At 41.2% G+C, this 18,962-nt stretch overlaps 1 protein-coding gene across 1 annotated transcript in view; it reads left to right on the top strand.

Moving 5' to 3' along the window:
• Window positions 1–18,962, top strand: part of LOC124596457 (sialin-like) — a 172,605-nt gene that overhangs the window by 108,524 nt on the left and 45,119 nt on the right. Inside the window, exon 5 of the mRNA XM_047135591.1 lies at window positions 2,828–3,048. Coding sequence (XP_046991547.1) covers window positions 2,828–3,048 — 221 coding nt within the window. The remainder of the gene's footprint in view (window positions 1–2,827; window positions 3,049–18,962) is intronic.

Below are 18,962 nucleotides of genomic sequence, written 5' to 3'. Positions count from 1 at the left end.
AAACGGTAGCAGTGTTCTTCGACTTGGAGAAGGCTTATGATACCTGTTGGAGAGGAGGTATCCTCCGCACTATGCACAGGTGGGGCCTACGCGGTCGCCTGCCCCTTTTTATTGATTCCTTTTTAACGGATCGAAAGTTTAGGGTACGTGTGGGTTCCGTATTGTCCGACGTCTTCCTCCAGGAGAACGGAGTGCCTCAGGGCTCCGTCTTGAGTGTAGCCCTTTTTGCCATAGCGATCAATCCAATTATGGATTGCATTCCACCTAATGTCTCAGGCTCCCTCTTTGTCGATGACTTCGCGATCTACTGCAGTGCCCAGAGAACATGCCTCCTGGAGCGCTGCCTTCAGCGTTGTCTAGACAGCCTCTACTCATGGAGCGTGGCAAATGGCTTCCAGTTCTCTGAAGAGAAGACAGTTTGTATCAACTTTTGGCGATATAAAGCGTTCCTTCCGCCATCCTTACATCTCGGTCCCGTTGTTCTCCCATTCGTGGACACAACTAAGTTTTTAGGGCTCACGTTGGACAGGAAACTGTGTTGGTCTCCACATGTCTCTTATTTGGCGGCCCGTTGTACACGTTCCCTTAATGTCCTCAGAGTTCTTAGTGGTTCATCTTGGGGAGCGGATCGCACTGTCCTGCTTCGCTTGTATCGGTCCATAGTCCGATCGAAGCTGGATTATGGGAGCTTCGTCTACTCGTCCGCTCGGCCGTCCCTCTTACGCCGGCTCAACTCCATCCACCATCGGGGGATACGTCTTGCGACCGGAGCCTTCTACACTAGTCCTGTGGAGAGTCTTTATGCTGAAGCTGCCGAGTTACCATTGACTTACCGGCGCAACGTACTGCTGTGTCGGTATGCCTGCCGGTTGTTGTCTATGCCCGACCACCCCTCTTACGAGTCCTTCTTCGCCGATTCTCTCGACCGTCAGTACGGGTTGTATGTGTCTGCCCTGCTGCCACCCGGAGTCCGCTTCCGTCGCCTGCTTCGACAATTGGATTTTGCCCTCCCTACCACCTTCAGAGAGGGTGAGAGCCCGACACCACCTTGGCTCCAGGCTCCGGTTCCTATTTATCTCGACCTCAGCTAACTCCCGAAGGAGGGTACTCCGGCTGCAGTGTATTGCTCACGGTTTGTCGAAATTCGTGCTTGACTTGCCGGTCACACCTTTATTTACACCGATGGCTCCAAAACTGACGATGGTGTCGGCTGTGCCTTTGTCGTTGGGGCCGCCACCTTTAAATACCGGCTCCTCGACCAATGTTCCATCTTTACGGCCCAGCTTTTTGCTCTCCATCAGGCCGTTCAGTATGCCCGCCGCCACCGCCATTCATCGTATGTACTCTGCTCTGACTCGCTCAGTGCTCTTCAGAGCCTTGGAGCTCCCTATCCGGTCCATCCCTTGATTCAACGGATACAGCAGTCCCTCCATTCTTTCGCTAATAATGGTGGTTCTGTCAGCTTTCTGTGGGTTCCCGGACATGTAGGAGTGCCTGGGAATGAGGCTGCGGATGCTGCAGCCAAGGCTGCAGTCCTCCTGCCTCGGCCAGCCTCCCATTGTGTCCCGTCATCTGACGTTCGTGGGGATGTATGTAAGAGGCTTGTGTCGTTGTGGTGGGATGCTTGGTCATCCCTCCAAGGAAACAAGCTCCGGGCAGTAAAACCACTCCCAACTGCTTGGACAACATCCTCCCGACCATCTCGGCGCGAGGAGGTCCTTCTGACCAGGTTGCGGATTGGGCATTGCCGGTTTAGCCACCGCTACCTGCTCTCCGGTGATCCAGCCCCGCAGTGCCCTTGTGGTCAGGCATTAACGGTGCGCCATGTTTTATTGTCGTGTCCCCGTTTTAATCAATTTCGTGTTATCCTGTCCCTGCCATCTACTTTACCGGATGTTTTAGCTGATGACGCTCGAGCAGCTGCTCGTATTCTGCGTTTTATAACTTTAACTGGCTTGTCCAAAGACATTTAACCTTTTTACTTATTTTATCTGCATCTTTGTCAGGTACTTCTGGTGTCCCCCCATCCCCTTGAGTTTTAGCAGATTCCATTTGCTCTAACACCAGTGACTGGGCGCTAATGACCTCAGCAGTTGAGCGCCCTTAAACCCTACCAAAAAAAAAAAAAAAAAAAAAAAAAAAAGTTCCTGCTGCCACCCCATACCCCCCAGGACGGAATCAGTGTACCCCAACTGTCTGCATCTGGTGTAAATCGTGAAATAGTGCGGACGTGTTTCAAGTGTCTGTGACGAGTGTAACTGAGGTGTAATGTGGGGACCAGCCTGGTATTCACCTAGCGGGATGTGGAAAACCACCTAAAAACCACATCCAGGTTGGCCAGCACATTGGCCCTCGTTGTTAATCCGCTGGGCGGATTCGATCCGGGGCCGGCGCGCATACCTGAGTCCTGGAAGCGGCGCGTTAGCGCTCTCAGCTATCCTGGCGGGTACTTGTAGAAGTGACTCAAAAGTCTAAATTGTGGTGACACAGAACTTTCCATTACAAAAGACCTCATCAGAGTTCTTTAATATGCAATAACTGAGCATGTGAGAGTTCAATTCCACTTCTAATTAAAATTTATATTTCAGTTGCATGTGGTTAACAAAAATAATCAAAAAATTAGTCTACAATAATAGAAGTTCCAGGATGTGAGTGGCTGTCTTTTGCTCATTATTGAAACGCAAAACATCTATGGTTATTCATTGAGAAAAAAATAAATAAAATTATAAGGTAGATTTTTGTTTAGTAAGTACATTATAAGTTACATGCCAGTGTTGGTATGATTTACTGATTAACTGTATCACTAGTTCTTTCCTAAAATTTACAGGTAGTTCTTTGGGTGCTGCATTAACCTTTCCTCTCTGTGGGATGATCATTCATTTTTTCAACTGGCAGACTGTGTTTTATGTCACTGGTACAATCGGAATATTGTGGTTCATCAGCTGGTGGTGGCTTGTGTATGACAACCCAGCAGAACATCCTACAATTAGTGAATCAGAACTGAAACGCATCCAAAATGCTATTGGAGACAATGTTTCTGAAAAGAAGGTGAGTATTACTGTCACACAAAAATTAGCAGTATCAGGAAATACTACAGCACATCTTAGTTTAATATGTTTCTCCATAAACACCATTGTGAAGGAGAATCTTCAGGGATGGATAATCAGCCAAATTATATATGAAATGGTAGAGGCAGCCAATATAGGGTACTTCTGTAAAGTATACTAACAGTCAGCTCTAAAGCTTTTGTACTCAAATTATCATCAAATTTAATTCTACATAACTTTATTTTAAACAAAATAAAGGTGAGGAGCTCTTACTTAACAATTGATGGAACAGTATTGGTATGAACATTAAACATGTGTTTCATAATTATTTTGATTCTATAATCATTTAATCCAGTTGGTGCTCAGATTTCTGTGGCCATTCTACAACAAGCATTTCCCACTTAGTTCTGTGAACTTCATGGGATATAATGAACCCTTTGTTATATGCAATACAAAACACAAGGAATTTGGACGACCATATGATTATTTTACTCACAACGTTGGTGCTCCATTATGCCGTTTTACATAGTCTCGAAATTGGGTTCATTGAACACATGTCCTGACTTTGACAGCTCATAGGTGACTGAGACAGGGCATTTTGAAGCTAACATGCCTCTTTACCTAGCCCTGCAGCTAAGAACGCACTGTGGTTGAGCATTGTCAGGAAAAATTGGTCACACCACTTACCCACTTATGGAACCCACCTGGTGACTGTTGTTGCACCTCACTGTCTTCTTACTTTAGACTGTAGTGCAGTTTATCAATGTAAGTTTGTGGACAAATCATACACTGAATGGGGAGTATACTGAAAATTTGCTCTTTCAATTTTTTAGGTGACTTGGTGATGAATTTCAACTTTGCCACCTTGAGTTTTCCCAGGAAACACAAAGAAATTGCAAGAAAGACAGATCCATTTATCTTTGTTTACGCATAACTTGAAAAGGCTGTTTTTGTGTAATGTCATGCGCTACTCAATTAAGCAGAACTAAATTCCCTACAGTGTTGATTCCGGTGAGTTTTCTTTGCATGGTGATTCATTTTTCATGAACTGCACATTGAAGCACTTCCTTTCTTTGTTTCACTCGCTCACTCCTTCACTTTCTCCCTCTATTTGTGTGTCATGCTCTCCCCAAACCCCTGACTATACCCATACTTACGCTTTCTTCCCCCACTAGCATTGGCTACTGGATTGACCTTGGGTTCACAAAGTCTCACAGCCTATTGTTGTTTTGGTGCACAATTTATTCCTTAGCTTGGTTGTTTTGAAAGATGGTTTTGGGGAAAAAAGAAAAAGAAATGAGTAGGTTGGCGGAGCACTGAAGAATGGAAGTTCATAAACAGAAATGAAAAAAAGGTAAAAATAATTTTTAAAGTTTAAAAAGAACAGATGGTGTTGGTATATATTACAGGAGAAATATTTCAATAATAATTCATGACAATATATGTAACAATGAAAGAATAATGTGCAAAAACTTATTCATCCCTAGGAGAGCCCTGTCAGTATGGGGCTCTGCCTCATTACTTGCAAGCGAATTGATTCCCTTGAAGCAATTAGTTTGACAACTGGACAATCTAATTGACTATGGGTGAAGCACAGTGTAAAACTATTGCATGGCTCATAGCAGTCTGCAGGGGGTGGCTGAACACAAAGCCATGAATTAAAGATTCCTGAAAACATTTACTACCATAGACAACTTAGTGGAAAACAGAGCTGTGACATGACATTGTGCCATTCTCTATCACAATGTCATAGAAAGGGAAGCAGCTATCAGCCTGAAGACTACACCATCAAACACTAGTCCTCTCCTCCATGTGAGGAGCAGGTAACTGCAAGATTTTGTAGGAGGAGAGAAGTCTGGTCGAGTGGAAATTGGCTGATGAGGCATATAGGTAACAGATTAGCCAGGTAAGTGCAAAATATTACTGTATTTGAAACTGAAAGAGAGTCTGGTGTAGAGTAGGGTTACATCGAGAAACAGGGACTTTCAATGTTAGGCCTCTGGCAGTAACTTCAAGGGACAAGCAGGATCCAAGAAACAGAATGTGGGCCTTAGTTTTGATAGTGCAAAGGCATGGTTTTGGAAAGAAATATGTGATGGGGTTCATAATGGCATGAGAGGGCAGTCTGGAATGTTAGAAATGGAGGGAGTGGCAAAAATGAGAAGCAGAGTGTGGGAAAAGGTAGAAAAATGGAAGCAAAGCAAGGAAAAATTTGGAAAAAATTAGAGAAATTAGTGTGAAAATTGTGAGAAGACAATGGTTACAAAGAGGTAATGACTGGGTAAGCATTTCTCACCAGAAAAGTGGTCTATATGATACAAAAAATTTATTAGAAAAGAAAAATTGCGAGGTAAATTCGTGAAAAGAGGCAACATTTTAAAACTGTGTAAGCTGAGGAGAAATTAATATGAGAAACTGTACACTACTTTCCTGGCAAATAATGTAGGATATGGTAGTAAAAGTTGATCAGAATAGCTTGGCAAAAAATAAATGCACAAAATGTGAAAGAATTGTGTATAAACAAGTTAATGGGAAGGTGAGAAAGAAAATTACTGTCAAATGGTAACTGGAAAACATATAACATCAAAGGGAGAGCCACCTGTGAAATGAATATGTTGTGTACCAGCTGTTATACAAACACTGTTCGGTCCTTGCATTGGCATGACCACCACCATGTTATCAGTTAGGATGAATGGACATAAGCAGATGGTGTACATCAGAAACACACAATTTCCTGTTGCAGAGCATGCTCTACAGCATGACAGCCATGACCTTGGTGCCTATTTCATCACATATGTCATCTGGATTCTTCTCCCAGACAAAAATTTATCAGAACTTTGCAGGTGGGAACTAGTGCTCCAATGTGTCCTTGGTTCTTGCCACCAACCTGGCCTTAATTTACGTTAATTTCTTCTGTCTCAGCCTTTCTTCACAGCAACTACTTCCTTCTTCATTTCATTTTAGTTTTCTACAGCTTTCATTTTCTGACCTGTTTCTCACCATCCCCCTACCACCTCTGTTACATGTAGTGCACCTAGCTTTTCACTCTAACTCATGCGTGATGTTCTAGCAGTAATCACTGTCTTGCACATCACCCTGTCTTCCACCTTCAAGCTCTCAGGTTTTCAAATCTCATCCCATCATCCCATGCAATCCCCAACACTCAGTCTTTTCTTTTCATCCTGCCTGGTACATGTCCCCTGACCTGCGTTTCTGGGAAACTTTTCTGAAATCTACCCCTTTTGATAAACCTCCCCAGCCCTTCACCCCTCTTCCTTCTCTTTAAACTCTTTTGCTGGAAGGAGCCGCCAGCTGGTTCAGAGAGCTTGCGTAAGTATGACCATCTTTTACATGTGTGTACTCCTGCTGCCGCTTGGTGAGTATATTTTTGTTTTTGTCTAACCAATTACACTTGGTCTAAAATTGACCATTTTCACTGTTTTAATGTTGATAATGTATAGAACCCTATTCTAACAGACCAGGTTATTAGCCTAGCTCTGACAACATTAGGGAGTTCCCCTGTAAATTTTGCGATGTTGTCAATTTAAGAAATATAATATATGGTCTGGCGAGTGCTCGCTTTTAGAAATGAGCTAATACTACTACTACTACTCATTGAAGATGTGTACACCACTGTCTTTCTGTTGGATGATATGTTGAATAGATAAGTTTTCGTATTTCTTTACACCCAGGCCCATGGTCCCCTAATGCGCAGGGCCCAGAGCATTTTCTAGCTCTTCCTACCTGTCTAATCCAGCACTGATGAGAACAGTACTAGATTCTCTCAGGAGCAGCTCAATGGAGTGTCCCAAAAACAGAATGAATCATTGGAGAGGTTTATGGATAAGATTAGGAACATTGTGCAAATTTGAGTTAACAGGAAGTGAGAAGGTGGAGTGAGTTATCCTGCAGGTGGATGAACACAGGGCACTAGATGTTATTCTGAGGAGGCTTTCACCTGAGTTCAGCTGGAAAACCCTAAGAATTTGACTGCTGCCATCAGGGTAGATACACAATTAGAGGAAGTAGATGATTGACGCAAGTGCAGGAGAAGCAGAGTTTATCCATAGAGGTAAAATGTTACAGATGTGGATGTGTGGGCCACATTTAGAAGCAGTGCTGCCAGCCACAATGCTATCAGTGTAGGGTGGTAGAGTACTGAGTGTTGAATTGTAGGAACAGGCTGCAAAGCCAACAGATGGCATTCTCATTCAAATTCAGTGCTACAAAATGAATGCAAAGGTGGAATTTTTCTTAGTTGGCGCAATGCATGGGATTTTATTGGACATGGTGGCCCTTGTCAGTGGCAAGTCTGGACCTCTTGGGTAGGAGGAGACTGAATACTCAACTTTGTAGGTTAAGCAGAGCAGGGAACAAAGATACGGCACCACTAGGTCCAGTGTTGCTAAATTTTTGCACTGGGGTAAGGCATTTTTCAGAAAATATAGAAGTGTTGCCCCATGTAGGTAAGTGTTAAGGTGCAATTCTGTGGTTGGATCACTTAAACAAACAAAACATGTGTATTAATCTCTCAGTATGCTGTTGAATCTTTCCTCCAGCAGTTATTTTATCCTTGCTACTGACATGAACAAGGGATTACTACAACCAGGGCGGTTTTAATGATGGTTCACTGTATGATTTATCACCTCACCCGTGCAGCCCATGCCCAGACTGCATGATAGTGCTCCGTCCTGAATGCAATTGACCAAATCACCTATCAGGTCCTGTTCCATACAAAAATATATAATAAATAAATAGATGAAATAAGGGTGAAATATTTAAATGAGACGCCATAGAACAATAGTTTTGCCTGAACCAGATTGGTTTAAATTTTTTCGAAGATTCATTTAAAAAATGCACACAAGTATATGTTAATGGTGGCCTTACATAAAATCAATAAACCAGTTGAACAATAGGTAAACCAGCAGTGAGAAATGTAATCATGTAATCATGTAATGCTCGTAGGGCATTAATAGACAGAGAATATGCAAAATGAGTGCAATAACATGAATTAATGCTCAACAACCAGTAATAGAATCTTAGTCTGTTGGCGCAAAATCTCGCTAACATTCACAGCAAAATCTAAAATTCATAAATCATCAGTTCTGTCATGACTAACACCTAACAAATCTGTTGCACAATTTTAAAATAATAAATTCCAACAAAAGGCTAAATTTCACAGCTGTCTAAAACAGTTCAAACAACCATTGCTGTAAGCCACACTAAAATGTCCCAAAATTACTCAAAGTCCACTGTTCAGTCCTATGAACATGTTGTAAGCCCTGAAATACAAGGTCTATCAAAAAGAATCGTCAGATTTAAAAAGACAGTCATAACTATTATGTTGTTTGAGATGTGTGTGAAAAACGTGCTGTTGGAAAGAGAGAATTCTTGAGTTACACATGGTTTCCGCTACATAGCAGCAGTGTGCACCCACTTGTTCTAGTAAAAATGGTGCCAGGACAACAGATCCTCCTACAGCACAGAACATTAGACGATAGCATGAACAATTCTGAGAAACAGGTTGTTCATGTAAAGGCAGCATGAAAAATTCTGAGGGACAGGTTGTTCATATAAAGGCAAATCACCAGGCTGTCCCTGGGTGTCTGACACAGATGTTGAACACGTCCATCATAGTTTCACGAGGAGTCTTCAGAAAAAAATTTTCCATGCAGCTCAACGTGCTCCTGATGTCCATCTGGCATGGGGTTGCATTGATGTTGCTACATGAAACCATACAAAATTCAGCTACTGCAAGCTCTTTGTGAAGGTGACAAACATCACGTGGAGTTCGGTAATTTTGTCCTTGGGGAGATGGAGGATGACAGCTTTTTTCCATGCTTAGTGTTCAGTGATGAGGCAACATTCCATTAAAGTGGCAAGGTGAACTGTAATAAAGTGAGAATATGGGGTATGGAACGACAATGTCGAATTGTTCAACATGAGAAAGACTTCACAAAACTTAATGTGTTCTGTGCAGTTTCCAGAAAAAGCTGTATGGTCCATTTTCCTTTGCCAAGGACACTGTTACAGGAAGTGCATATGTAGATATGATTGAGAACTTTCTTTTCCCACAGTTGGACACTGATTTGACTCCATTTACCAACAGGATGGGGCACCGCTACACTGGCATCTGGAAGTGCAGGAACTTTTTAAATCGAAGGATTACTGAATGATAGATAACTTGCACTGGACCAGATTATTCAGCCGTATGTTACTGGCCTCAAAGGTCACCAGACCTGACTATGTGATTAATTCCTGTAGGTGTTTATAAAGGACTCCATTTATGTGCCTGCATTACCAATAACCATGAATGCATAACAGCAGCTGTGGAAGCTGTAACTCAGGTGTGGTTGCTGCAGTGTGGAAACAATTTGAACACTGCATTGACATAAGCTGTGCATCTCAAGGGGGTCCATATTGGACACCTATGAAAAGGTATTCATTGTATATGTTAGTTTCAGCAATGTAGGCCTGACAAATCAGATGATTCTTTTTGATACAGCCTGTATTTCTAAGTGTCCAATTCATGACCACCAGAAATCCAGTAAATGCTCAGAATGCTGTCTTAGGCTACATAGCACTCTGGTCACACAAATCTCACTTAATGTTATTGCTCTGCTGGCAACTGACCAGACACACTGAGCTTTGATGTGCATGCTTCTTTATGCACTTTGTCATGTTACCACTAATAAGTTAAAGATAGGTTTTCATGGTTGGGATTCAGTCATTTAATATTTCTTAAGACATCATAGTCACTGTTGACTGTAACAAATATTTATTGTTACTATTGCAATTTCGGCCTTATGGCCAGTTTCAAGTAACACTACAACAGTTAAATTCTGTCAGAATATAAAACTATCTGACATGATTACATGTCATTGTCAAAATGCAGCCTTTTGACTGTGAGAGTCCCACAAGATCCAATGAGTACGACACTTATTACATCGTAATATGTTGTTAGGTATATACTGAACTGTCGATGCTACCATTGTTCTAATAATCTATCACACATAAAAGTTCAGACTGACTGTAACTGTTGCAGTGTTACTTGAAAATGGCCATAAGGCCAAAATTGCAATAGTAACAATAAATATTTTATACAGTCAACGGCAACTATGATGTCTTTTAAGAAATTAAAGATAAGTACTTGCAAAATGATAAGCATTCAAATTTGTGACCAATAATTTCACATGTATACAAACAACATGGAAACTTATGCCTACTCTGGTCAATTTTCAACACCTATATACAATATGTTAGTCATTATGACTTACTTTACAAATGTCTCACTACATATGGCACTGCATCATTTCATATTCAGACTATGAACTACCTATGTATTATAAACATTGAATTACAATTATTTGAGCATAAGTAATTTGTTGGATAATGGACTGGGGTAATCTGACTTATCTTAACAGTATTCATGTGGAGAAGAGTAGTTATGGCACTATTACTTAAAACTAATTAAATTGTTTATAATTACTTATAAGTTTGTTTTGTAATAAATGTAACCTGTTGTAATTTCTGACATCAGTTTTCTTATGACATATCATAAGGATATATTACATGAGTTATCCATTAGTTAAAATTTTTGTAAACTGTAATAATTAGAAATGTCTAACTTTTCAAAAATGTGCTTATAGTAAAGTTTTAATTTGCAATGAGCTCATCTCATTGCTGTGATTCATATGATGTTCCTAGTTTTGCTGTAACATGTTCGTAAGATATTTTATGTATTTTCCTGAAAATGTTAAGATTTCTCCATATTCAGAGCCCTTGGAACCTCCCTTTCTTCTGCATTCCCACCAAGTGCCCTGCCATAGATCCCACATTCAGGATTTTCCTCTTGATGGCTCACTTTCTACCTGTGCTAGGCGCATTCTGCAGCCAGCACTTTCCTATCTGGCCATTCTGGGCCCTGCTTTACCACAGCTGCTCACCATCATGTGACAGCCAGTCACCCCCAACAAACTAGTCAGTGTTACCAGAACTTTTGTGAGCCAGCAGCTTGTAATGTTGCAGCCTCTAGCCTCAATTTGTGGGAGAATATCAGCAAGTTATGGCACTTCAGGTATGCCACATCCAGATGAAGTCACTCATCGGTGATAAGATTTTATAGAGCTACTAGATGTTGCCTGTGATGTTTTACCCACTGTTCCAAATTGTTCAACATTTTCTATTGGATTCAGATGAGGTGATTTGGGGGCTGAGTCAAGGTGTTAAAGGGTGCCAGAGTGTCTGCCAAACCAGGAACATATGCATGCAGCCCTAGGAACATGGCTGTAATCACGTTGGAGGGTGGGAGTGTCAGCAGCATAATAGTCATGAAAACATAAAGGAAGGGCCACTTGATGACTGAGAATGTTCAAATAAACACACATGTCCACAGTAACATGAATGAATGATTCCAAGTCATGGTATGAACACCACCCCAAAACATCACAGAATAAACTCGAACTTGAACTACGTCCTCTTCACATTGAGGATTAAACACCTCATCAGCCAGTGGCACATTTGACACCTTGCACCATTTGAAAAAAAGGCAAAATTAAGAGTTGTCAGACAACACTACACACCTCCAGTCAGCTACTGTCCATTTTTTAAATATTATTCAACTAATGGAATATGTGCAAGTTCGGGACACTGAGGACAAGGACCTTTTCCTAGGTACAGTTGCCCTCTCCAGATCTTGATTGTATGCAGTTTCCTTCACAATGTTCATCCAGGAACTGGTTGAGATGACCTGTATCATCTGAGAGCAGCAATTTCTATCAGATTTGCATCTGATAAGGTGTGACACTCATCCGCAATTCCAGTTCGGTAGGATCTTTTCATGACCATTGTCCTTAGGTCATTTTACATAGCTCTAAATGATACACCGTTCCTTGTAGAAACAGTGGATTATGTGACACTGTTTAAAATTTGCAAGACATGAAATATTGTAATCACTGCAAAAAATTAATTTTGAAAAGCTACAGCTAGTTTTATTCGAACAACTCCCATTGTACATTACTGAGAGGTAAAACTTCAAATGGCAAATGCACAACTAATTTTACATGAAGCTCCAATGTACTGATGGAGGATAGGACCAGCAACGTGGGTAATAAATATTTTTATTTTCTCCCAGTATGCCTCAAAGTTGCAATAATAGTCATATCTTTGTGGTGACTAGTTTTGGACCGTCGCACCCATTTACAAATCACAACCTCAGACATACGTTTAATCATACAGTCCACCAATGTACATGTGAGTAACAAATGTTCACGTGCTGTGATGTCATTTTAGTTGCTTGTGGAAACCTGCCTTAATTGTTAATAACTTAACACTAAAATATAATTTATAATTTTGCAGACATCTTTTTGTACAATGTAAAGCTGATGTTTCGGAAAAATCCAACACTGAAACTGTGCTTTTGGAATGAGGTACATATCGGAGAGGTGACGGGCAATTGCCAGGTACCAACTTGTAGTTTCATTTGAGTCATTACAGCATCTATTGTGTGCATACTGGATATTTTCTTTAAAAAAAGAACTCTAGACTCTGTCCAACTTGAAATTTACTTTCATTATTCAGATTTGTTCTCAGATGGATTTTTGTTAACAGGGCACACTTCATTTATTAGTGTTTCTCATAGCTCTGCATTATTTCTGTTTAACATCCATTTTCAAATCACACATTGATGCCTTCTCTTCTTCTTTCGGATTATTGACTCCATTCTACTTCCATAACATAAATTACTACATCAGTGTCTGTCCAAATAACTTCAGTTGATGCCATACTGGATATGGTGCCACAGGCATTTTGACAGGATCATGTGGAAACAATGTGATCATATCACTCACTGCAGCATCCACTTTAGTTGCATGTGGAAATCTGGCTTACTTGTTAGTAACCTGATGCAGCGTTCCATAGGAAATAAATCACATTGTATACTCATATGAAGTTCAATATTTGTGTTCATGTAATGATTACTAGTGATGAATAATGACCATTGATTACTAACATGTACATTGGTGGACTGGGTGATTACATTTACATCTACTGTGGTTTGAAAATGGGTGTGACAGTCTGAAACTAACCACCACAAAGAAATAACTATTATCACAACTGTGATGGATGTCAGAAGAAAATAAAGATAACTTTGCATCAGAAATCAGTTCATCAGCATCATCACCAGAAAATTTTGGGCCTACTTTTGTTATCTGACAAGAATCAACTACCACCACCATCTCCTTATTTGTTACTTGATCACATTTTCAATTCTAAAAAGACAGAACATACTGAATTCTGTATAGGGGTACCACAACAGTCGTAAGTGCAACACATGGTGAGGAATGATAAATAGAGCAGAAACTTCAAAATTCTTAGGTGTCCATGTTGATGAGAATCGGTTAAAAATACTGGAAAAATTTTCATGGTGATAGTTTGTTCAAAACATCACTAGCATGAGTGTGTACTCAAAATACAGACATGTACAAGATCCATCTGGCACTAGTTGCATTTGTTTAGACATAAACATTAAATGAAACATACCCAGTCAAAAATAATGCAGTAATTGCCTTAAACTAACAAAACATAGGACAACACATTGTATTGTCCTAGACAGAGACGCATAGCTTTCTCTTACTGCTGAAGTTTGAAATGATCTGTTGCACTCTGTTGACCACAATATGAAACAAAACGGCTTCCAAAAACAAGGTGGGAACTTGCACTATTGTAGCAGTCTGGAATGAAGAATAAAAGTTTTGTAGTAGATCCGTGGCAAATTTAAACTAAAGTCTGTCTTCTGCTAGGGCATTGCTATGTGGTGTGAGATACTTACCAGATAGGATTGACAGAGGATATCAAACACAGTTCAAAGAAGGGCAGTTCATTTTTTTATTATTGTGAAATAGTGGAGACAGATGGCACATGGCACATGTAGTGAAACAGACGCCGAGGTCACACATGTCATGCTGTAGAGCATACTCTGCAGCAGGATATTGAGAGCTGCCAGTGTATACCCTCTGCCTATGCCCATTCATCCTAATTGATAATTTTGTGGTAGTCATGCCAATGTAGAAGGCTGAAAATTGTTTATAATAGCTGGTATATGATGTCATTTCACAGGTGGCTCCCCCTTTGATAGTATATGTTTTGCTAGTTACAGGGCTATTATAGGTGGCTGTACAAGGGTGCATACGGCAAGTCTTGTAGTGGGGATGGTCACAGGGGTAGGAGCCACAGTGTAGGGAGATGGGTGCAGAAGGAGCATAGGGTCTGACAAAAATCATGTGGGCAAAATTTCAGACAGAATGGGTCTCATGCCAGGGCATAATTTTGAGAAGTCATGGCCCTGTCAAAGTAGCTGATTAACACATTCCAGACCAGGATAATACTGAATTACCAATCGTGTGCTCTGAAGGTGTTTCGTGGATTGGATTGATGGCCCGGGAAATCGAGTATTTAACTAGACTGGTGAGGTAATCACGTGCAATGAAGGCTGAGGAGAGAATGGTGGTGTATTGTTGTAAAGTGCCTGCATATGAACAAATACGTTTGCCTCAGATGCCGAGTCTGTATGGGAAGGAATGCATGACATGGAAAGGATGGCAACTGTCAAAATGTTGGTACCGTTGTTTGTTGGTAGGTGTGATGTGGACAGAAGTGTGTATCTAACCTGTAAGCAACATGAAGTCAAAATCATGTTTCATCATTACAGTAACATTTCTCATATTTACAAATATTAATTTTTTATTTATTGCTCATTTAGCCTGACCAGATTATGGCTTTAAGGCCACCTGTTACATCTGACCAGAAACAATGCATACAAAAAATATTAGATAACAATAATTTGCATTGTTAGTAAAAATTAATAATAATAAAAATAAAAATAATAAAAATAAATATTCTTCCTAGAACGAGCAGAAACTAGCAAAATACACAAAGCAATCGCTCATATAAATACATCGGCTACACCACTGCAATTTCATAACCACTTCTACAACTCTCTAGATCACATAACATCAACAGATAAGAAGAAAGTAAATTGGAAAAAGAAAACACTACATGGCAAGCACCCGTATCATCTAGCACAGCCACACATCGATCAAGACGCATCCAACACATGGCTAAGAAAAGGCAATATATACAGTGAGACGGAAGGATTCATGATTGCAATACAGGATCAAACAATAAACACCAGATATTACAGCAAGCATATTATTAGAGATCCCAAAACCACAAAAGATAAATGCAGACTTTGCAAACAACAAATAGAAACAGTAGATCACATCACAAGCAGATGTACAATACTAGCAAATACAGAATAGCCCAGAAGACACGACACTGTAGCAAAAATAATACATCAACAGCTTGCCTTACAACATAAACTTATAAAACAACACGTTCCCACATAAAAGTATGCACCACAAAATGTACTGGAGAATGATGAATACAAATTATACTGGAACAGAACCATTATAACAGATAAAACACCACCACATAACAAACCTGACATCATACTCACCAATAAAAAGAAGAAATTAACACAACTAATCGAAATATCCATACCCAATACAACAAATATACAAAAGAAAACAGGAGAAAAAATTGAAAAATACATCTAACTGGCTGAGGAAGTCAAGGACATGTGGCATCAGGATAAAGTTGACATTGTACCAATTATACTATCAACTACAGGAGTCATACCATGCAATATTCACCAGTACATCAACTCAATATAGCTACATCCAAACGTATATTTACTACTACAGAAATCTGTAATTATTGATACATGTTCAATTACGCAAAAGTTCCTAAATGCAATGTAACATATACCGTACAGTTAAAAGGAAGTCACGCTTGATCAAGGTCCGCATCACTTTCCATTTTTAACCAGGCATAAAGTCTGAGAAAGGAAAGAAATAATAATAATATCGGTGATAATAAAGTAAAGGATGTATTGTTAAGAATAATATTGATTAATTCAGCACATTTAAGGCCTTTCTCGATATCAGAAGTATTGGAAAGGATAATAAAAATGAGGATATTGGGGTGAAAATGACAATGGCTGCTAGAAAAGAAGAGAATTTTAATAGAGAACTCTGTAGCAAGGGGGAGGGATAGGTGCTGGTGCGGGAAGGGTTGACAAGAGTGAGCTGCAGCCGACAGTTCTTGGAAGTTACTTCATATACTGATGTATCAGTGAACTTGAAACGAACAATGTATTTTAAACATTAACCATTATAAGTCTACTTCTGTATATTCATTAACACTTCTCAGTTTTTCTGTAGCAATGTGTGATTATTGCTCAGTTATTTGATTTGCAAAACACTACAAATAGTGGAAGATAATGCTTGTATCGTCACAAGGAATGTAATGGTTCCAGATAAAAATATTTATTACATTAAGGATATTCAATTAGTGTAGATCAGACATATATGGATCTGTTCAACTAACATCTTCTGAACAAATAATGATATAGGTTTAGGGGCAACTAAATTAACGAATTTCCATAATACACTCCTGGAAATTGAAATAAGAACACCGTGAATTCATTGTCCCAGGAAGGGGAAACTTTGACACATTCCTGGGGTCAGATACATCACATCATCACACTGACAGAACCACAGGCACATAGACACAGGCAACAGAGCATGCACAGTGTCGGCACTAGTACAGTGTATATCCACTTTTCGCAGCAATGCAGGCTGCTATTCTCCCATGGAGACGATCGTAGAGATGCTGGATGTAGTCCTGTGGAACGGCTTGCCATGCCATTTCCACCTGGCGCCTCAGTTGGACCAGCGTTCGTGCTGGACGTGCAGACCGCGTGAGACGACGCTTCATCCAGTCCCAAACATGCTCAATGGGGGACAGATACGGAGATCTTGTTGGCCAGGGTAGTTGACTTACACCTTCTAGAGCATGTTGGGTGGCACGGGATACATGCGGACGTGCATTGTCCTGTTGGAACAGCAAGTTCCCTTGCCAGTCTAGGAATGGTAGAACGATGGGTTCGATGACGGTTTGGATGTACCGTGCACTATTCAGTGTCCCCTCGACGATCACCAGTGGTATTATGGCCAGTGTAGGAGATCGCTCCCAACACCATGATGCCGGGTGTTGGCCCTGTGTGCCTCGGTCGTATGCAGTCCTGATTGTGGCGCTCACCTGCACGGCGCCAAACACGCATACGACCATCATTGGCACCAAGGCAGAAGCGACTCTCATCGCTGAAGACGACACGTCTCCATTCGTCCCTCCATTCACGCCTGTCGCGACACCACTGGAGGCAGGCTGCACAATGTTGTGGCGTGAGCGGAAGACGGCCTAACGGTGTGCGGGACCGTAGCCCAGCTTCATGGAGACGGTTGCGAATTGGCCTCGCCGATACCCCAGGAGCAACAGTGTCCCTAATTTGCTGGGAAGTGGCGGTGCGGTCCCCTACGGCACTGCGTAGGATCCTACGGTCTTGGCGTGCATCCGTGCGTCGCTGCGGTCCGGTCCCAGGTCGACGGGCACGTGCACCTTCCGCCGACCACTGGCGACAACATCGATGTACTGTGGAGACCTCACACCCCACGTGTTGAGCAATTCGGCGGTACATCCACCCGGCTTCCCGCATGCCCACTATACGCCCTCGCTCAAAGTCCGTCAACTGCACATACGGTTCACGTCCACGCAGTCGCGGCATGCTACCAGTGTTAAAGACTGCGATGGAGCTCCGTATGCCACGGCAAACTGGCTGACACTGACGGCGGCGGTGCACAAATGCTGCGCAGCTAGCGCCATTCGACGGCCAACACCACGGTTCCTGGTGTGTCCGCTGTGCCGTGCGTGTGATCATTGCTTGTACAGCCCTCTCGCAGTGTCCGGAGCAAGTATGGTGGGTCTGACACACCGGTGTCAATGTGTTCTTTTTTCCATTTCCAGGAGTGTATTTATCTATCTTCAGAAGCTCTTATTCCTTTTGTGCTAAATTCCTGTGACATTATAAAACAATCAAAACCCATGCAGTTATTCCAGGGGTGTATAGTTTTGTGGACAAATTCACAAACAGTATTCCCTATGGAATAATCTTCATAGTTTGCAAGCTGTCCTGAAATGCTCCTCATAGTAGCTGTAAATCCATTTTTTTACACATTCGTTGTATGCTTGTATGCAGTGGAAAATTTAAGAATTGTCAGAAAAGTTATGTGGTAACATTTGATCAGCCAGTCTGTGGAGTTCCAGTATGTGAAAGAAAGTCAATTTTGAAACCCTAAGTTTTCAAATGTCATCACAAGACTTCATGGGTATCATCTAGCATTTGTTCAGACAGTAACATCTTCACAGGAACTTTTTAATGGTACATAGAGAAGTCAATAAACCAAGGGAAGCAGTAACAGTAGTTCAATAGGAAGGAGAGAAGTAACATTTCATTTGTAAATATCAGAGGAAATAATAAAATCAAACAATGGAAAATCCAGGATGGAATACTTACAGCAGAATGATGCAGTGAACAAATAAAATGAGTATCACAATTTTAGTTAATTTAGTCTACTTGGATTTAATATAGAAAGAACAAACACCACACATTCAAATAATTGATACACCTTGATGGGCAATGAATCAACCACTTTCAGTGTGGATGTACAATTACGTCTGACCTCCTGCAGGAACATCAAAGTAGTGAGCAAGGAGGACGTGGATGGGGGCTGTTGGTAGGTGGTGGCAGGTGGGAATGTGGGTTGACTGAGAGGCATGCCAAGATAGTCTGTGCAATTGTGAGAAGCACTGTGTCCAGGTGGCAAATTGGTTAATGGTGCTGCCTAGTAAGCACATTCTGGCTTTGAATCTCGGTTCAGCACACATTTTCACTCATCACCGCTGATTGTGCATAGTGTCCCAATGCAGCTTAAATCAATAGTCTCTTGCCTTCTCTAT

Source organism: Schistocerca americana, chromosome 2 (assembly GCF_021461395.2).
Source record: "Schistocerca americana isolate TAMUIC-IGC-003095 chromosome 2, iqSchAmer2.1, whole genome shotgun sequence".
NCBI lineage: Eukaryota > Metazoa > Arthropoda > Insecta > Orthoptera > Acrididae > Schistocerca > Schistocerca americana.
This window is presented reverse-complemented; position numbering and strand designations above follow the sequence as displayed.